Here is a 12,313-nt window from a genome sequence, read left to right as displayed (position 1 = left end):
AGAGTGTTTGACCAAATCAATACAAACTGCAAAACTCCTAATGAAGAATTATGTTATACTTTGCACAGGTTTGCACTGTTTGATATTATGGTAATTAAATAAAAATATTTTTTTTGTTATTATAAAATTCCCTTTTTTAGGTGAAATTATGGAAAGCATAGCAATACCATTATTGAATGTTCATAAGTGTTCATTTGAACCTAGACACAAAAACAATCTCGCTAACCAATTTGCTTGTTTCACAAATTTTTCATCTGAACTTGACTAAAAAAATGTTCTCATATATATTGTTATATTAAAAAAATTGTCTTCAATGTGTTTTTTCAATAAATAAAATAAGAAAGCTCTGTTGTAATACAATCATTGGGTAAACAAAAGTTTCATTTAAAAACAATGAAAATGATAAGAACAGTTTGATACAACAATACAGTATAAATTATTGTAACAAACATTTAAGGTAAACTTGCCTTATGTATCTATCTTTTAAAATCTGTTATAATTTTGATGTTCAAAGTTTGTAAATTAACCCTTAACTCCACGCGCTATTTTTTTCTTTCAATAATTAATTACACGTGCGGTGTATTTAATACACCAATGTAATTAACACTAAAAACATTGTGATATTGTATGCAGTCACCTTTATTTATTTAATAATTATTCACTTATAAAAGAACTTGATTTTTGTTTTTATATTTATTTGTAACAATTTGTTTAATAAAAAAGTTAAGTTGATTAAAGGCTTGTTGTACAAAATAAACCAGCGCGTGTGACTAGGTTTAATAAAGGTATAAAACATTTCTTTTTTACTTCCTTAACATAACTATTACAATATACATCATCAGCAAAAGAGATATCGATTGTTACAGTTATTAAGTATATTGATTAAAATAATTAATTCTTGTATTTTTTTAATTTATATCTTATTTATTTTTTGTAATTCAAATGTATACATTACTGTATATACACTAACAACTTTGAACTTTTTAATTAACAATAATAATATCAACAATATTCTACAAAATTGACTTAGTTCTTTATAATTAACAGAAAATATAATTTAAGTTACACATTGAATCACTAACATTTATAATCTAACAAAATAAAATGATAAAGATGTACAATATAAATTAAAATGCAATAATCAGAAAATATAATAATTTTTATAATGGACATTCATTAAACAATTAAACCTTAAATCTAAACATTTTATAATCTTATAATATATAAACTTTTTTAGTCTTTTTTCTTATACTAAACTGGATTTATTTAGTAAAAGACAATTGATATCACTTGACTAAATTAACAATTATTATTATAAAGGACACTGTTACCATTTAATAATAAACATTTTAAATAAAGACATATAATATCAAATTGTACAACAGAAATACAATAGTGTATAATAAACATCAGAAATTTTCACAATATAGGAACATAAATCACCATAAAAAAAATATTTAACGTACTATAAAAGGCTCATTAGTATAACAAATTTATTTTTACTTATTAATACAATATATTTTTTAAAAGCCAAACTAAATTATAAACAAAAAGTAATTGTAACTTCTTAAAAAAAATATAAAATTATACATTTGGACTTTTTGATGAATAAATATTTTGAATAGTTTAAAATACATGTAACATCACGATGGAAAAATATCTCTTTTTCCTGAAAAAGATACTATTGACCTAATGCCTTTCATGGAAGTCTAAAAAAAAAACCAAAAACAAATTTTAGATTTTTTTTTTTCATTTTAACAAATTAGTTATTTGTAAAATATTACCTTTTTCTTAGAAGTGTTAAGGTATTCTTTATACATTTCTGATCTTATATACCTCTGGTAACTGTCACTTTTCATTAAATGGTAAACATGAACCTAACATACAACAACTCGAAATTAGTAGTGAAATATTATGCATTATAGGTAAGCAAATAATTACATTTATTAAGTAATGTGGACTTTTAAAGTATTATATTTATAAACATGCATAGTGATAATTTGTTTACATACAGCAGCAATGTCAAACGACCATCTATCAGGAGTCGACATATTTTTCCTGCTCAATTCTCTTGATTGAGAATCAATGTTCAACGAATCACCACTTAAATACTCAGTCCAAATTTCTTGGGCCGCTTCTGGAACTTGACTTTGTGGTAATTTTTTGAGATTCTGTACAGCTTCCCAAAATCTATTAAGAATACACTATGGCTAAATAGAAGTAAGTAGGTTTTCAGATACTAAATAAAAGTTTAAAAATGATGTCTAACTAAAAAAAAAATTAATTTTTTGTTAAATTAACAATGTTATTACTGCTTTCGTGAGAAATAATACTAATGATTAACAGCAGTTTTAATGTTATTACGCTATTATACTATTTGTAATATTCAAATTATTTTCAAAGCTGCTTAAACTAAATTAGACCAAGCTTATTAGAACATTATAAGATTTGATGACTAATTATTTAATATAATAATATCACTTCAGCTTCATTATGTTTACAACATGTTAATCAAATTGCTTGGCGCAAAAAAGTAGTCAATAGGATTGTTTGAATCAATAGGATAAATAGGCAATAAGTGTAAACTGAAAAGTAATAGGTTATATAATAACATTTTTTATCATTTACTTTAGATTTTCACAGCTAAACTCTTTTTCCAAAAACTGTTTAAAATGCTCTTTACCAGCTGGATCGGCTAGTAGTTCTTTTAAACTGAATGCCCATCTTTTAATTCTACGGACAGTAACTTCTTTTCTAAAAATAAAAATAAAAAAGAGTTACTTATTAAAGCTGTTATATTACATCATATGATTTGACTAACGAGTTTTTGTCTGTATCCCATACTTCAACATTATCCAACAACCATGGGTTGGAAAATTCCGGTGGTGTAAAAAACGCATCATATTCTGCGTATTGCTCAAAATAAGTAATATACCTAGAAGAAAAATTACATATTTAAAAATAGCTATTTTCAAAAGTTTACTATTTTAAATCATATTTTATTTTATTTTTAATGTAAATAATAAACATAAAATACAGCTTAAGCGGTTTGTTTAGGGCCATGGCTACCTTAACAAGTATCTTGAAAGGATAGAAAACAAAAAAGTGATAATGATGTATTCAAGTTTATATGACACTCCTAAAATTATATTAAAGAAGCCATTTTGTAGCCACCCTTTCAGATTTTTTAACTCATAAACTTATCTTATGGGAAAAACAATAACAATAACATGAAGTAATTGGATTTTGATCATTTCTTTAAATGTTGACTTAAGAGAAATCAAACACCATTTTACAGGTGTCCTATATCATGCCATTACTTTATTTACTATAATTAATATATTTTTAGAAAACTGTTTATAATACAATATGCTTACGTATCTGCTATTTTTGATAGCTTTATGTTACGCCGATCAAGTTTCAAACGCATAGCAGTAATATCTTTTTTCAATGATTCCACTGTTGGTTTATTTATATTTGGTTTCAAAGGTACTTGTATCGGCAACATGTTATTAATGTCTCCATTAGGTAATGCAATTAATTCTTTGTATCTTTTTAATTTTCTATAATCCACTTCTGTAGTTATTACAGTACCAGGCTAAAAAGTGATAATTAAAAAACTTGATGAGTAATATTTGTAAAAAACACTATACACAGCTATAAAGGTGCCTGTAGAGGAGGGTCAATTGTCCTCAGCATCATTACTTGATTAAACTGTATTATTTATTTTAGGCAAATTTTGATAAAAATATTATAATATTGAAAATGATTAAGTCATTAGTGTATGTAGCTAATAACTTGTACAAATACCGAAATTAACAATAATACATTGTCTAATAACAAACTTGAAAATGTAATATAACACATTAGTTTTGAAAAATATCATTTTCCTAAGTGAACTTATATAATATACATTATACATGTATGAATAGATGTATTGTTGCCGAGATGCTTACACTAATTCATTGATTGATTCGAAAACAGACACCTTTGCAAATACATACCATTGGTCGATGAACATCCCAGAAAGCTCTCTCTTGACTGTCTAGAATTTTTCTTTCCATCCGATCTCGTTTTTTATCAACTTTGCTCTGAGCTTCAGCTTGCATAAAAACAAATTCCCATTTTTTTGATAATACAGTTTGTAATTTTGCTAAATTTTCTGCTTCATAATCAGCTAACTCTAGACGTGTTTTATTTTGCATGGTTCTTTTGCATAAATACACAGCTAAAATACAATAAAAAAATATTACAATCAATAGTAATAAATTTATTTGTTTTATTTACCATAGTCTGTGTTTTCTGGTTCAAATATATTGGATGGCCAATAATACGGTGTCTACAAAAAATAATGTAGTGTATAATTTATTTAATATATAGGCAGTATATTATATCAAACATAAAATGTATATTAAATTTACTTGAAATCGGTAATACGATCCATCGTTTTTAACATTTAACAAATGATCATCAATTGGAAATAAATAACCATGCGAGGCTAATAAGTTGGCTAGGTACAGTGCTTCTACTGCAATAAAAAATAATACCATTTAATATCATATAAAATAAATAATATTTTATTATAATCAATTTCATTTCAAAGTGATATTCTTAATCAAATTCTAAACTTAGTTCATAATTATATGAAATAGGTTTTAATTTTTTAGCAAAAAGTTGTTGACATAGTTTTATACCCTAAAGATAATTTAATAAAGTTGTACTTAAAACAAAAGTTTTTGCATTTTTTGGTAGACCATTGTCTGAAATATTTATAAAAGTGAGACCGACAAGCGACCTAATAAGAATATTATAAAATGTGGACATAGTAACTAATATACATCATTACCTTGAGTATCGACATCTAAATTTGCCATTATCCATTGTACTAAATCACAGCCTAAAGAGAATAACAGTTAATCATAATTATCAAGGACTTTCAATAGAGAAGCAGTTACCAGTAAACACCGAAGGTACTTTTGCTCGAAATTTGTTGATGGTACGCACGAGAATCCCTGAATTTTCATCTTGCATGCGATCCATCAACTGTTCCATCTAATAAAATAAAATATAAATTTACATAAATTGTTGTTAGATTCCACTAAAAGCCCCCCCTCTAGAGGTAATTGGGTGTAGTACTTTTTTGTAAACGAGATGATGTTGTGATATACTATCTAAATCCGTCACAGAAGCGGCCGTGAGTGACACGGTCGGTGGATCCAATTTGCCATCGGCTTTTGGTTTCTTGCGCCTGGTAGTCCGCTCGGAGCCTACGACCAAGCTGTCGGTTTGAATTAATTAAACAGTTCAATTAAACATTTTCATGTACAATAGGTGAACAATCACTGAACTCTGATCACCGATCGAGTCCAGCGACAGTAACAATAATATTTATGACATAACATGCAGTTACATTCCGAGTAGTTGGGGGGGAGGTCTGCAAAAAAATGATAGGGGAGGACATCTGGAAACGTACCTTTGTCCCATGGCTTTAAATATGTAGGAACATAGTATCCCTAGTGGTTTTAGTATTCCAACTAACATCTATGAAGTGCTGCGAGTTGAGCGATGTGTTCATAGGGGCGAATAGCCTGCGTGTGTCAAAGTGGGCACGTTATAAGCGTTGTGCAGCGACCGTCAGGAGCGGACACCAGCAAACGACAACACGAACAAAATATAACAATAATAATATATCAAAATATATAATATAAACTAACACAGCCTCGCCGCTGCCAGGATACCCTAGGGTCAGCGGACAGGCAGCAGGCTAATTTTAAATCAATATACACAGCGCCGACGTGCAACGGGCAGCACCGACCGCCGACGACAGGGCGTGTGCCGCGCGCGCCTCGATTACAGTGACTACACCGTGTGGACACGACGAACACGCGCCGTTAGATAGCCCAAGTTTGAAGTTTTCACAATCAGAACCATAACATACCCTCCCGGCTAAGCTCACCACCGCATAGACCTTAAGTTTATTATTATTATCGTTTACCACGTCTTAGACCCCACCGTCAATCTATTCACTATATTATGCTGCGGTTTGGGCGCCATCGACCATCCTAGTGGGGGTATACTATTGGCACCCCCGCAAAAGGGCATCCATAGTGTTATCGGTGACTCAAACCTCTACTGTTCAGTCATAGTATGGTACGTTTGATCGATTCAGCTCAAAATTGAATTTATCTCCGAATTGGTACCTACTAAGCAGCTGTGTTTGCCAACGTTGAATGATGGGGATTGCATACTGTCTATTTTTAATGATGCAATATTTAAGAAAAAAAAGAGATGTTCGACCATGTCGATTAATTTACCGGTTAATTTGTACAAGCTTCAATTATTATTATATTTAAATTATTTTTAATTAAAATCATTTCTTCTATGAGTAAAAGCCATTTTTGTTTATTTTAAACCAAAATACAGACTACATAAGATGGTCTAATTTCAATTCTGTAAAGAGATTCGAGTTTTGTTTTGCTATTTTACTACGTTATGCAGGGAGCCGATTTTTATTTAAAAATTACAGTTTCTTGTAATTAAATAAATTCAATTTTTTCAGTAGTATAACCCAAATTTTTTTTTTACATAAAAAATCTATTTCCTACATAACCTAGTCAAGTTGCCAAAGAACTCGTATATCTTTACAGAACTGAAATCGGACCCTAACTGAGTAATCGAAATGTTGTTTGTTTTTTTGGTCTGAAACGTAAAAAAAACAGATCACATGCAATCCCCTTATCCGGGTTACAACTAATTTTAGCTTCTTTCTTCGATACAAAGCCGAGATAGGTTTGACATGATAATGTTTTTTGTTAATCGCTCGAATTGTTCACACGTTTATTGGATTTGTTTACTAATTGACTCACGTTCACATATTTTAGCATCACGGTAAACCTACTTGTTGTTTTAATTATACCTGTTATTTTGAGCGTATGTCGTGTGCACCGGAAGGGGGAACGTTTGAATTTTACAATTATTAGTATGGTTCAACAACATTCGACATTTATTTAAAGTAGACTAAGCCAACCGAACCGTTTGCAATACACGTAGGGTAAATAATAATTACAATACAAGCACTTGGCACATCCTAACCGGACACGATACTGAACATTGTACAACGGGCACTCTACCACTCTACTTGGATTTTAAAAAAAAAATGAAGTTGTTATTCAGCTACGACCGTATGACTTGTGGGTGCGACGAATGCTAAAATTGCTATCGTATAATTAAGGTCTGAGACCTTATTTAATTCAATAGGCTTTTATTATTACTATTTATTAGGATCTTAGTCAGACAGTATGATTCATAAACATTAAACCGCCAACGGCATCACTGATGTCAACCAGTAGAAGGGTCAAGATAAACTGGACGGTGCATTATAGTGCTTACTAAATTATATTAACGCCAGCTAACAGTGTAGGTATTCATTGCCCGTGGGGACGTATGACGTTTTTCTACAATAAATTAGAATTGTATAATAATATTTCGAATCCAAAAACAAGTAAAATCGTAGATAAATACGTTATTACTTCTCTTTTTAAGAATATACATTTAACTATGTATTATATAGAACATATCCGTGGAATAGTGCAAAGGTGTTTTGGGCACTTAATAAACGCAGAAACAAAGCAGAGGACCATCGAGTGGAGATAATACCACAGAATAGATAAAAGCAGAAGAATCAGTTTCGATGTAAACAAAAAAGTGACGACCATTATGTAAAGACCTATTTAGTATTAATTGTTACATCTTTACACAACTAAAAATAATAATGTATAGATGTAACATTAATATTTCATAGACCTATAAATCTTTCATTATAGGTCTATGGTAACATTATAGTAGTGTAGCCTTAAGAAGATGGCCGCCGCCTTTTTGTGTGATAACTATCGTTTAGTCGGGGAACAAAAGATTGAGATACATTGTGTTGCCTAACTGAATTGACTAACGGCGTATTGTTTTTGTGTGTTTCATCATGTCCGCCAGAAATTATATTTTATGTATAAATAGTTTAACATGTTTGTTCAACGTGTAAAAGACCAAACTAATTTGGACGATTGCCTACCAATGGACTAATTGCTAAAATATAGTATTAAGTATATAGGGCTAAAATAACAACAACATGAATTAGCTTGAGTGAAGAAGGTGGTCAAGGGTGGTACTCCTTGACTCGAAGACTAGTTTTTAATTAGTCGTAATATTATTGTTTTATAAATACATTTGATTTTTACTCGTGTTTCAAATAGTAAAAAACTTATTACAACTAATTATGTTGTATAATGATTATGGAATAACCTACAAGTACACGGTAGATTATTACGACATTTAGATCAATACACATTATAGTGTCAAATGTCAATACACGTGCAATATAGTTTGTATCACTAGTTACATCTCTTTGATTACTCGCAGCAGCTCCTAAAGTACATATAATTTATTGTATTTATTTTTGTAATTGCTATTTAATTAGCTTCGATGTAGAGCTTAGAAGTAATTGTAAGTGTTAATATTTATTTTTTTTAATATCTAAACCAACCATATTATATTTTATACCGCTTAGCTATTTTTCTCATGTAGCAATTCGAATGATCAATAAATAGAAATAAATAATAGAATTCGTACCTGAGAGTTACATTATTGGGCCAAAAATTTAAAATGTTCAACCCAACTTTAAAATCGAGTAAAACACCCAAAAAAAGTTTACTTATTTTAGTTTCGATATTTTAACTTAAATGACGGCACGCTATAACATTTTTTTTAAATTGTCGAATTAGTTCCAAATTTGTATAGAATATTCATTAGAAATAGAGTAATCAAAAAAAATTGACAAACCAAAGAAATATCAAAAACTCTTTCTTCCCAGAAGGGTTAGAAACTTTTTTTTTACTTGTTTTTGTCGAGCGAAGTTCTAGGACTAGATCTCTGAAAATTAGACTAACGGTAGATTTAACAAATATAATTTTCTCAAAAATCTGTTATTAAAATGTCTTATTTATTTAAGAAAAATAAAAAAAGGGAGGAGATCACACGTTGGCTGTAATCAACTTCTTGGTTATGTCTATGTGAGAATGAATCAACAGTCAACATGTATCTGCAAAATAGTTTACTTTATTATAACAGTACTAAAATACATTTCAGTAAAACCAACAAAATTGACAAATCAATTTAATTGTCACATGGTATAAGTACTTATATATCAGCGTTGAATCAATTGATGTGGTAATTAGATGCTATTCGCAAATATCTTAAATAATAATAACACAATCTAAACACCGTGTGCATTGCTGACAAATTGTATATCGAGTGACACTTGAACATTGTGAATACCTACCTACCTAGCTGTATTGTATTCGTTTAACATTTGTAATTAATAGTTAATTATTAACAAGTTTTTAACTTTTTTTTTCTAAATCGTAATGCTTTTTAAAGTGAGTTCAAACATCAACGTGATGAACGAAACTAGATATCCGCCGAATAGAAATAAAAAAGCGAACCACAAATCGTACAGTGAATACGCTTTTAAGGTTTTCTGTGTGCTTTGACCCAACGGCTTATAATACTGTTCTTCTAGTTTTCGTATGTCCAATTTCCACTTATCGTTGAGTCCTGCTTCGTGGAGACGTTTCAAGACGTCATTAAGTTCGTCTAAGAATGGAAAATCTAAAGCGACGGCGTAAGTCAGATAGTATTTGAGTGGGCATTCCTAAAAATTAAACATATTTCTATATTAACGAATTGTGTTATTGACCTTGACGGTAATATGTATATATATATTACCTTCAAAAACCAGTATAATATACTGTATAAACTATAATGTATATTATACAATATAATAGTTAATATAATACACAGAGAGATCAATTTAACGCAATACACTCTAGTCTCTAAACTATTATTATGGAAAAAAACATAAAAGTTGGTTTACCTTAAAAAAGCTTGTAATCAGCGATTTTGTTAATTTATTCATATTGAACAAAAATTATTTTATATAATTGTCGTACCTACATTAAACATTGACCTGTATAAAATATGCGTGTTACTGAATTTTTAAGCATAAACATGTGAATTTTACATTTTCAAATTGTGTGCAAAATAACTTGCGTTTGTACACTTTACATCGACTCTAGCACATAAATCACTAAATTATGGACCGACTACAAACACAAACATTTTATGGTATACTCTGAAGATCTCAGTCTGCATGACATCATTTCATAATTCATATACGAGTATGCCTACCTGAACCACGTGTAACTCGATGCTGTTGTTCATGAATTCGGTGACGTAGTTTGTGAAAACTTTGAACCTGAAGCTCATCACGCGCACAGCGAACGAAAACTGATGTGTCAGATAGTCGCTTCTGTCTTTGATGGTTTCGATTTTGTCGGCCAGCGATTTGGTCAACTCGTACGTGGCCAATGATTCCTTGACGCGCGTGATCGACGTGCGTATTTCTATACCGCTTTGGTCGAGCTCCTGTAGGGTGTTGATGTTGTCCCGGACAGGCGCTACGCTGAGTTTAGTCACCATGGACGCCTGGAACAGGCTGACGACAACGAAAAAAGCCGCCGAGCACGTGACGAACAGCAAGCGACCCGTAATGTGTTTGGGCAAATGAGGCGTGCTCATTCCCAACAACACCTGGAAAATCATATTTTCCAAAGGAAAGTAGGTCGTGACCACGGCTTAAATTTACTAGGTTATTGCATCTGGGGGTTACCCCCCTCTATCGAAATTTTCCATGATAAAAATAAAACGCATTTTATAAACATACTATGTATATATTTATCAAAAAAACAATGATGTAGCCTTATGCTGCCATTTAGTGAATTGATAATATAATAAAGTGGGGATACGCAATAACCTAGTATATTTAATCCATGGTCGTGATTTTGTGTATAGATATCTAACTAACCTGAAGAGTGGTCATGGACGGAACGGGTATCTTACGTTCGGTGGACAAACTGCACTTGTTCCAAAATCGAAAAGACACGGTGACGGTCACGTAACAAATAAGCAAGCACACCCAAACTTCGACCGTGAACGTTTTCCAGATCATTTGCATTCTGGACGCGGGTTTGGCGCGGGGCACAACGAAACAGATAAAGTCCAGCCCGGTGATGAACGAGTATCTGTAAGGTTTGTGTTCCACCGGATCGTCTAGGAACCGGCTGTTGATCGCTATATCCGCGCGACCTTTAGCCACTTCACCAATAGATCCCGTGTACGTGCCGTTGAATGTGCTAAATCATAGCGATAACACTTATTAGATTTCTGGTAAGGTCAAGTGTGAAGTTCTTTGCTTTATGATGCTTTTTGTTGCTTGTCTTACATTTTAATAAAGCTCACCTCTTACGCAATCAAAAATGAATGTAAAATATTTTTAAATAGACCTAGAGCAATAAGGACGGAGTGCAGCAGAAAAGTTGGAATAACTAAAATAGATTATGTCTAAACGTTTTAAAATCATTGCAAATATTTCAATGAAAACTGAACAGAGGATGAGTGTAATGGAGATGAGAATGCTAAGATGGACGAGTGGAGTGACTAGAGCGGATATAATAAAAAATGAATACATAAGGAAGAGTTTAGGAGTTGCATACATTTTGGAGAAAATAAGAGAGAATAGGTTGGAGATGGTTCTGTCATGTTATCAGGAGATAAGACAGTGAGAGTTGTTATGTTTGAATGTAGAGGGAAATAGAGGAAGTGGAAGACCGGAGAAAAGATGGATAGACGGAATAGAGAATGGTACGAGGATAGCTGAAATGATTGAACGAGATGTAGAAGATCGAGCTCTATGTAGGTGTAGAACTAGGGTGGCTGACCCCATATAGTTGGGAGTGTAAGGCGAAGATGAAGATAAAGAAGGTTAAGACGATAGGGGCAGCCTTGAGGCCTGATTATTTATATAATACTGTAACACTTATATTTTATCAGGAATCGGCACGAACTTCACTTAGAAACTATTTCGTTTAGTTAGGTACCGGCCAAATCCAGCACGATCTGGCGGCTCGTAGGTGTTGAGAGTAAAATTCATTTTCCGCACAAACATTTGTAATGACTCCCAATCCGGTCCGTACCAGGTACCGTTAAAGAACAAAAGAGTCGGCATTCGGTTGAACATGACCACGTTTAAGGGGTAGCCCTTGGCGTTGTGCATGCCGTAGTTGAGTTTTTGAGATATCCGGTATTTGTGAAACGATTTATCCAATATTTTCAACACTTGTAGCTCGTTCTTGTGTAGCAGAGAAATTTTGTAAACTTTAAACGTCTCCCATAGTTTTTTCACGTACGTCCATATAAACCGCAT

The 12,313-nt window shown here is 31.6% G+C and overlaps 3 protein-coding genes across 4 annotated transcripts in view; 1 reads left to right on the top strand and 2 right to left on the bottom strand.

Moving 5' to 3' along the window:
• Window positions 1-360, top strand: part of LOC126846660 (EEF1A lysine methyltransferase 1) — a 1,509-nt gene extending 1,149 nt beyond the window's left edge. The window contains exons 3-4 of the mRNA XM_050586371.1: window positions 1-68; window positions 141-360. The exon at window positions 1-68 is cut by the window's left edge and continues 142 nt beyond it. Coding sequence (XP_050442328.1) covers window positions 1-68; window positions 141-268 — 196 coding nt within the window. The 3' untranslated portion in view covers window positions 269-360. The remainder of the gene's footprint in view (window positions 69-140) is intronic.
• A 938-nt stretch (window positions 361-1,298) lies between these two features.
• On the bottom strand, window positions 1,299-7,056 carry LOC126846471 (regulator of G-protein signaling 7-like). Of its 2 annotated transcripts, none has more exons than XM_050585887.1 (13): window positions 6,917-7,056; window positions 5,137-5,278; window positions 4,956-5,052; window positions 4,847-4,897; window positions 4,422-4,528; window positions 4,288-4,339; window positions 4,005-4,228; window positions 3,378-3,598; window positions 2,822-2,935; window positions 2,629-2,754; window positions 2,013-2,190; window positions 1,785-1,877; window positions 1,299-1,709 (listed from the first exon to the last, which is right to left on the bottom strand). In XM_050585887.1, the coding sequence occupies exons 1-13, from the start codon at window positions 6,994-6,996 to the stop codon at window positions 1,644-1,646; spliced, it is 1,551 nt and encodes a 516-aa protein (XP_050441844.1). In that variant the 5' UTR covers window positions 6,997-7,056; the 3' UTR covers window positions 1,299-1,643. The 2 variants fall into 2 exon arrangements, with proteins under 2 accessions (XP_050441844.1, XP_050441845.1); XM_050585888.1 differs by lacking the exon at window positions 6,917-7,056 and adding an exon at window positions 5,474-5,756 and having other exon boundaries at window positions 1,300-1,709.
• A 2,155-nt stretch (window positions 7,057-9,211) lies between these two features.
• On the bottom strand, window positions 9,212-12,313 carry LOC126846292 (ionotropic receptor 21a-like). The gene is made up of 4 exons (XM_050585584.1): window positions 11,988-12,313; window positions 10,916-11,243; window positions 10,240-10,641; window positions 9,212-9,703 (listed from the first exon to the last, which is right to left on the bottom strand). The coding sequence occupies exons 1-4, from the start codon at window positions 12,311-12,313 to the stop codon at window positions 9,407-9,409; spliced, it is 1,353 nt and encodes a 450-aa protein (XP_050441541.1). The 3' UTR covers window positions 9,212-9,406.

This window comes from Adelges cooleyi, unplaced genomic scaffold (assembly GCF_023614345.1).
Source record: "Adelges cooleyi isolate 19-005CV unplaced genomic scaffold, UGA_ACOO_1.1 ACOO_flye_CR_arks_rails_tigmint_CR_PRNA_9, whole genome shotgun sequence".
In the NCBI taxonomy this organism is placed as follows: domain Eukaryota; kingdom Metazoa; phylum Arthropoda; class Insecta; order Hemiptera; family Adelgidae; genus Adelges; species Adelges cooleyi.
The sequence above is the reverse complement of the archived record's forward strand: the minus strand, read 5'-3'. Positions and strand labels throughout refer to the sequence as shown.

What these genes read in the sequence shown, in the direction of transcription:
- LOC126846471 (XM_050585887.1), bottom strand. Translation starts at nt 6,996, where the DNA reads ATGTTGTTGAACCATACTAATAATTGTAAAATTCAAACGTTCCCCCTT. An exon ending in ATCATCTCGTTTACAAAAAA is followed by an intron (nt 5,053 to 5,136) that starts GTACTACACCCA and finishes TTATTTTATTAG; the next exon opens with ATGGAACAGTTGATGGATCG. An exon ending in AGTACCTTCGGTGTTTACTG is followed by an intron (nt 4,898 to 4,955) that starts GTAACTGCTTCT and finishes TATTCTCTTTAG; the next exon opens with GCTGTGATTTAGTACAATGG.
- LOC126846292 (XM_050585584.1), bottom strand. Translation starts at nt 12,313, where the DNA reads ATGCGGTTTATATGGACGTACGTGAAAAAACTATGGGAGACGTTTAAA. An exon ending in GATCGTGCTGGATTTGGCCG is followed by an intron (nt 11,244 to 11,987) that starts GTACCTAACTAA and finishes GCTATGATTTAG; the next exon opens with CACATTCAACGGCACGTACA. An exon ending in CGTCCATGACCACTCTTCAG is followed by an intron (nt 10,642 to 10,915) that starts GTTAGTTAGATA and finishes ATGATTTTCCAG; the next exon opens with GTGTTGTTGGGAATGAGCAC.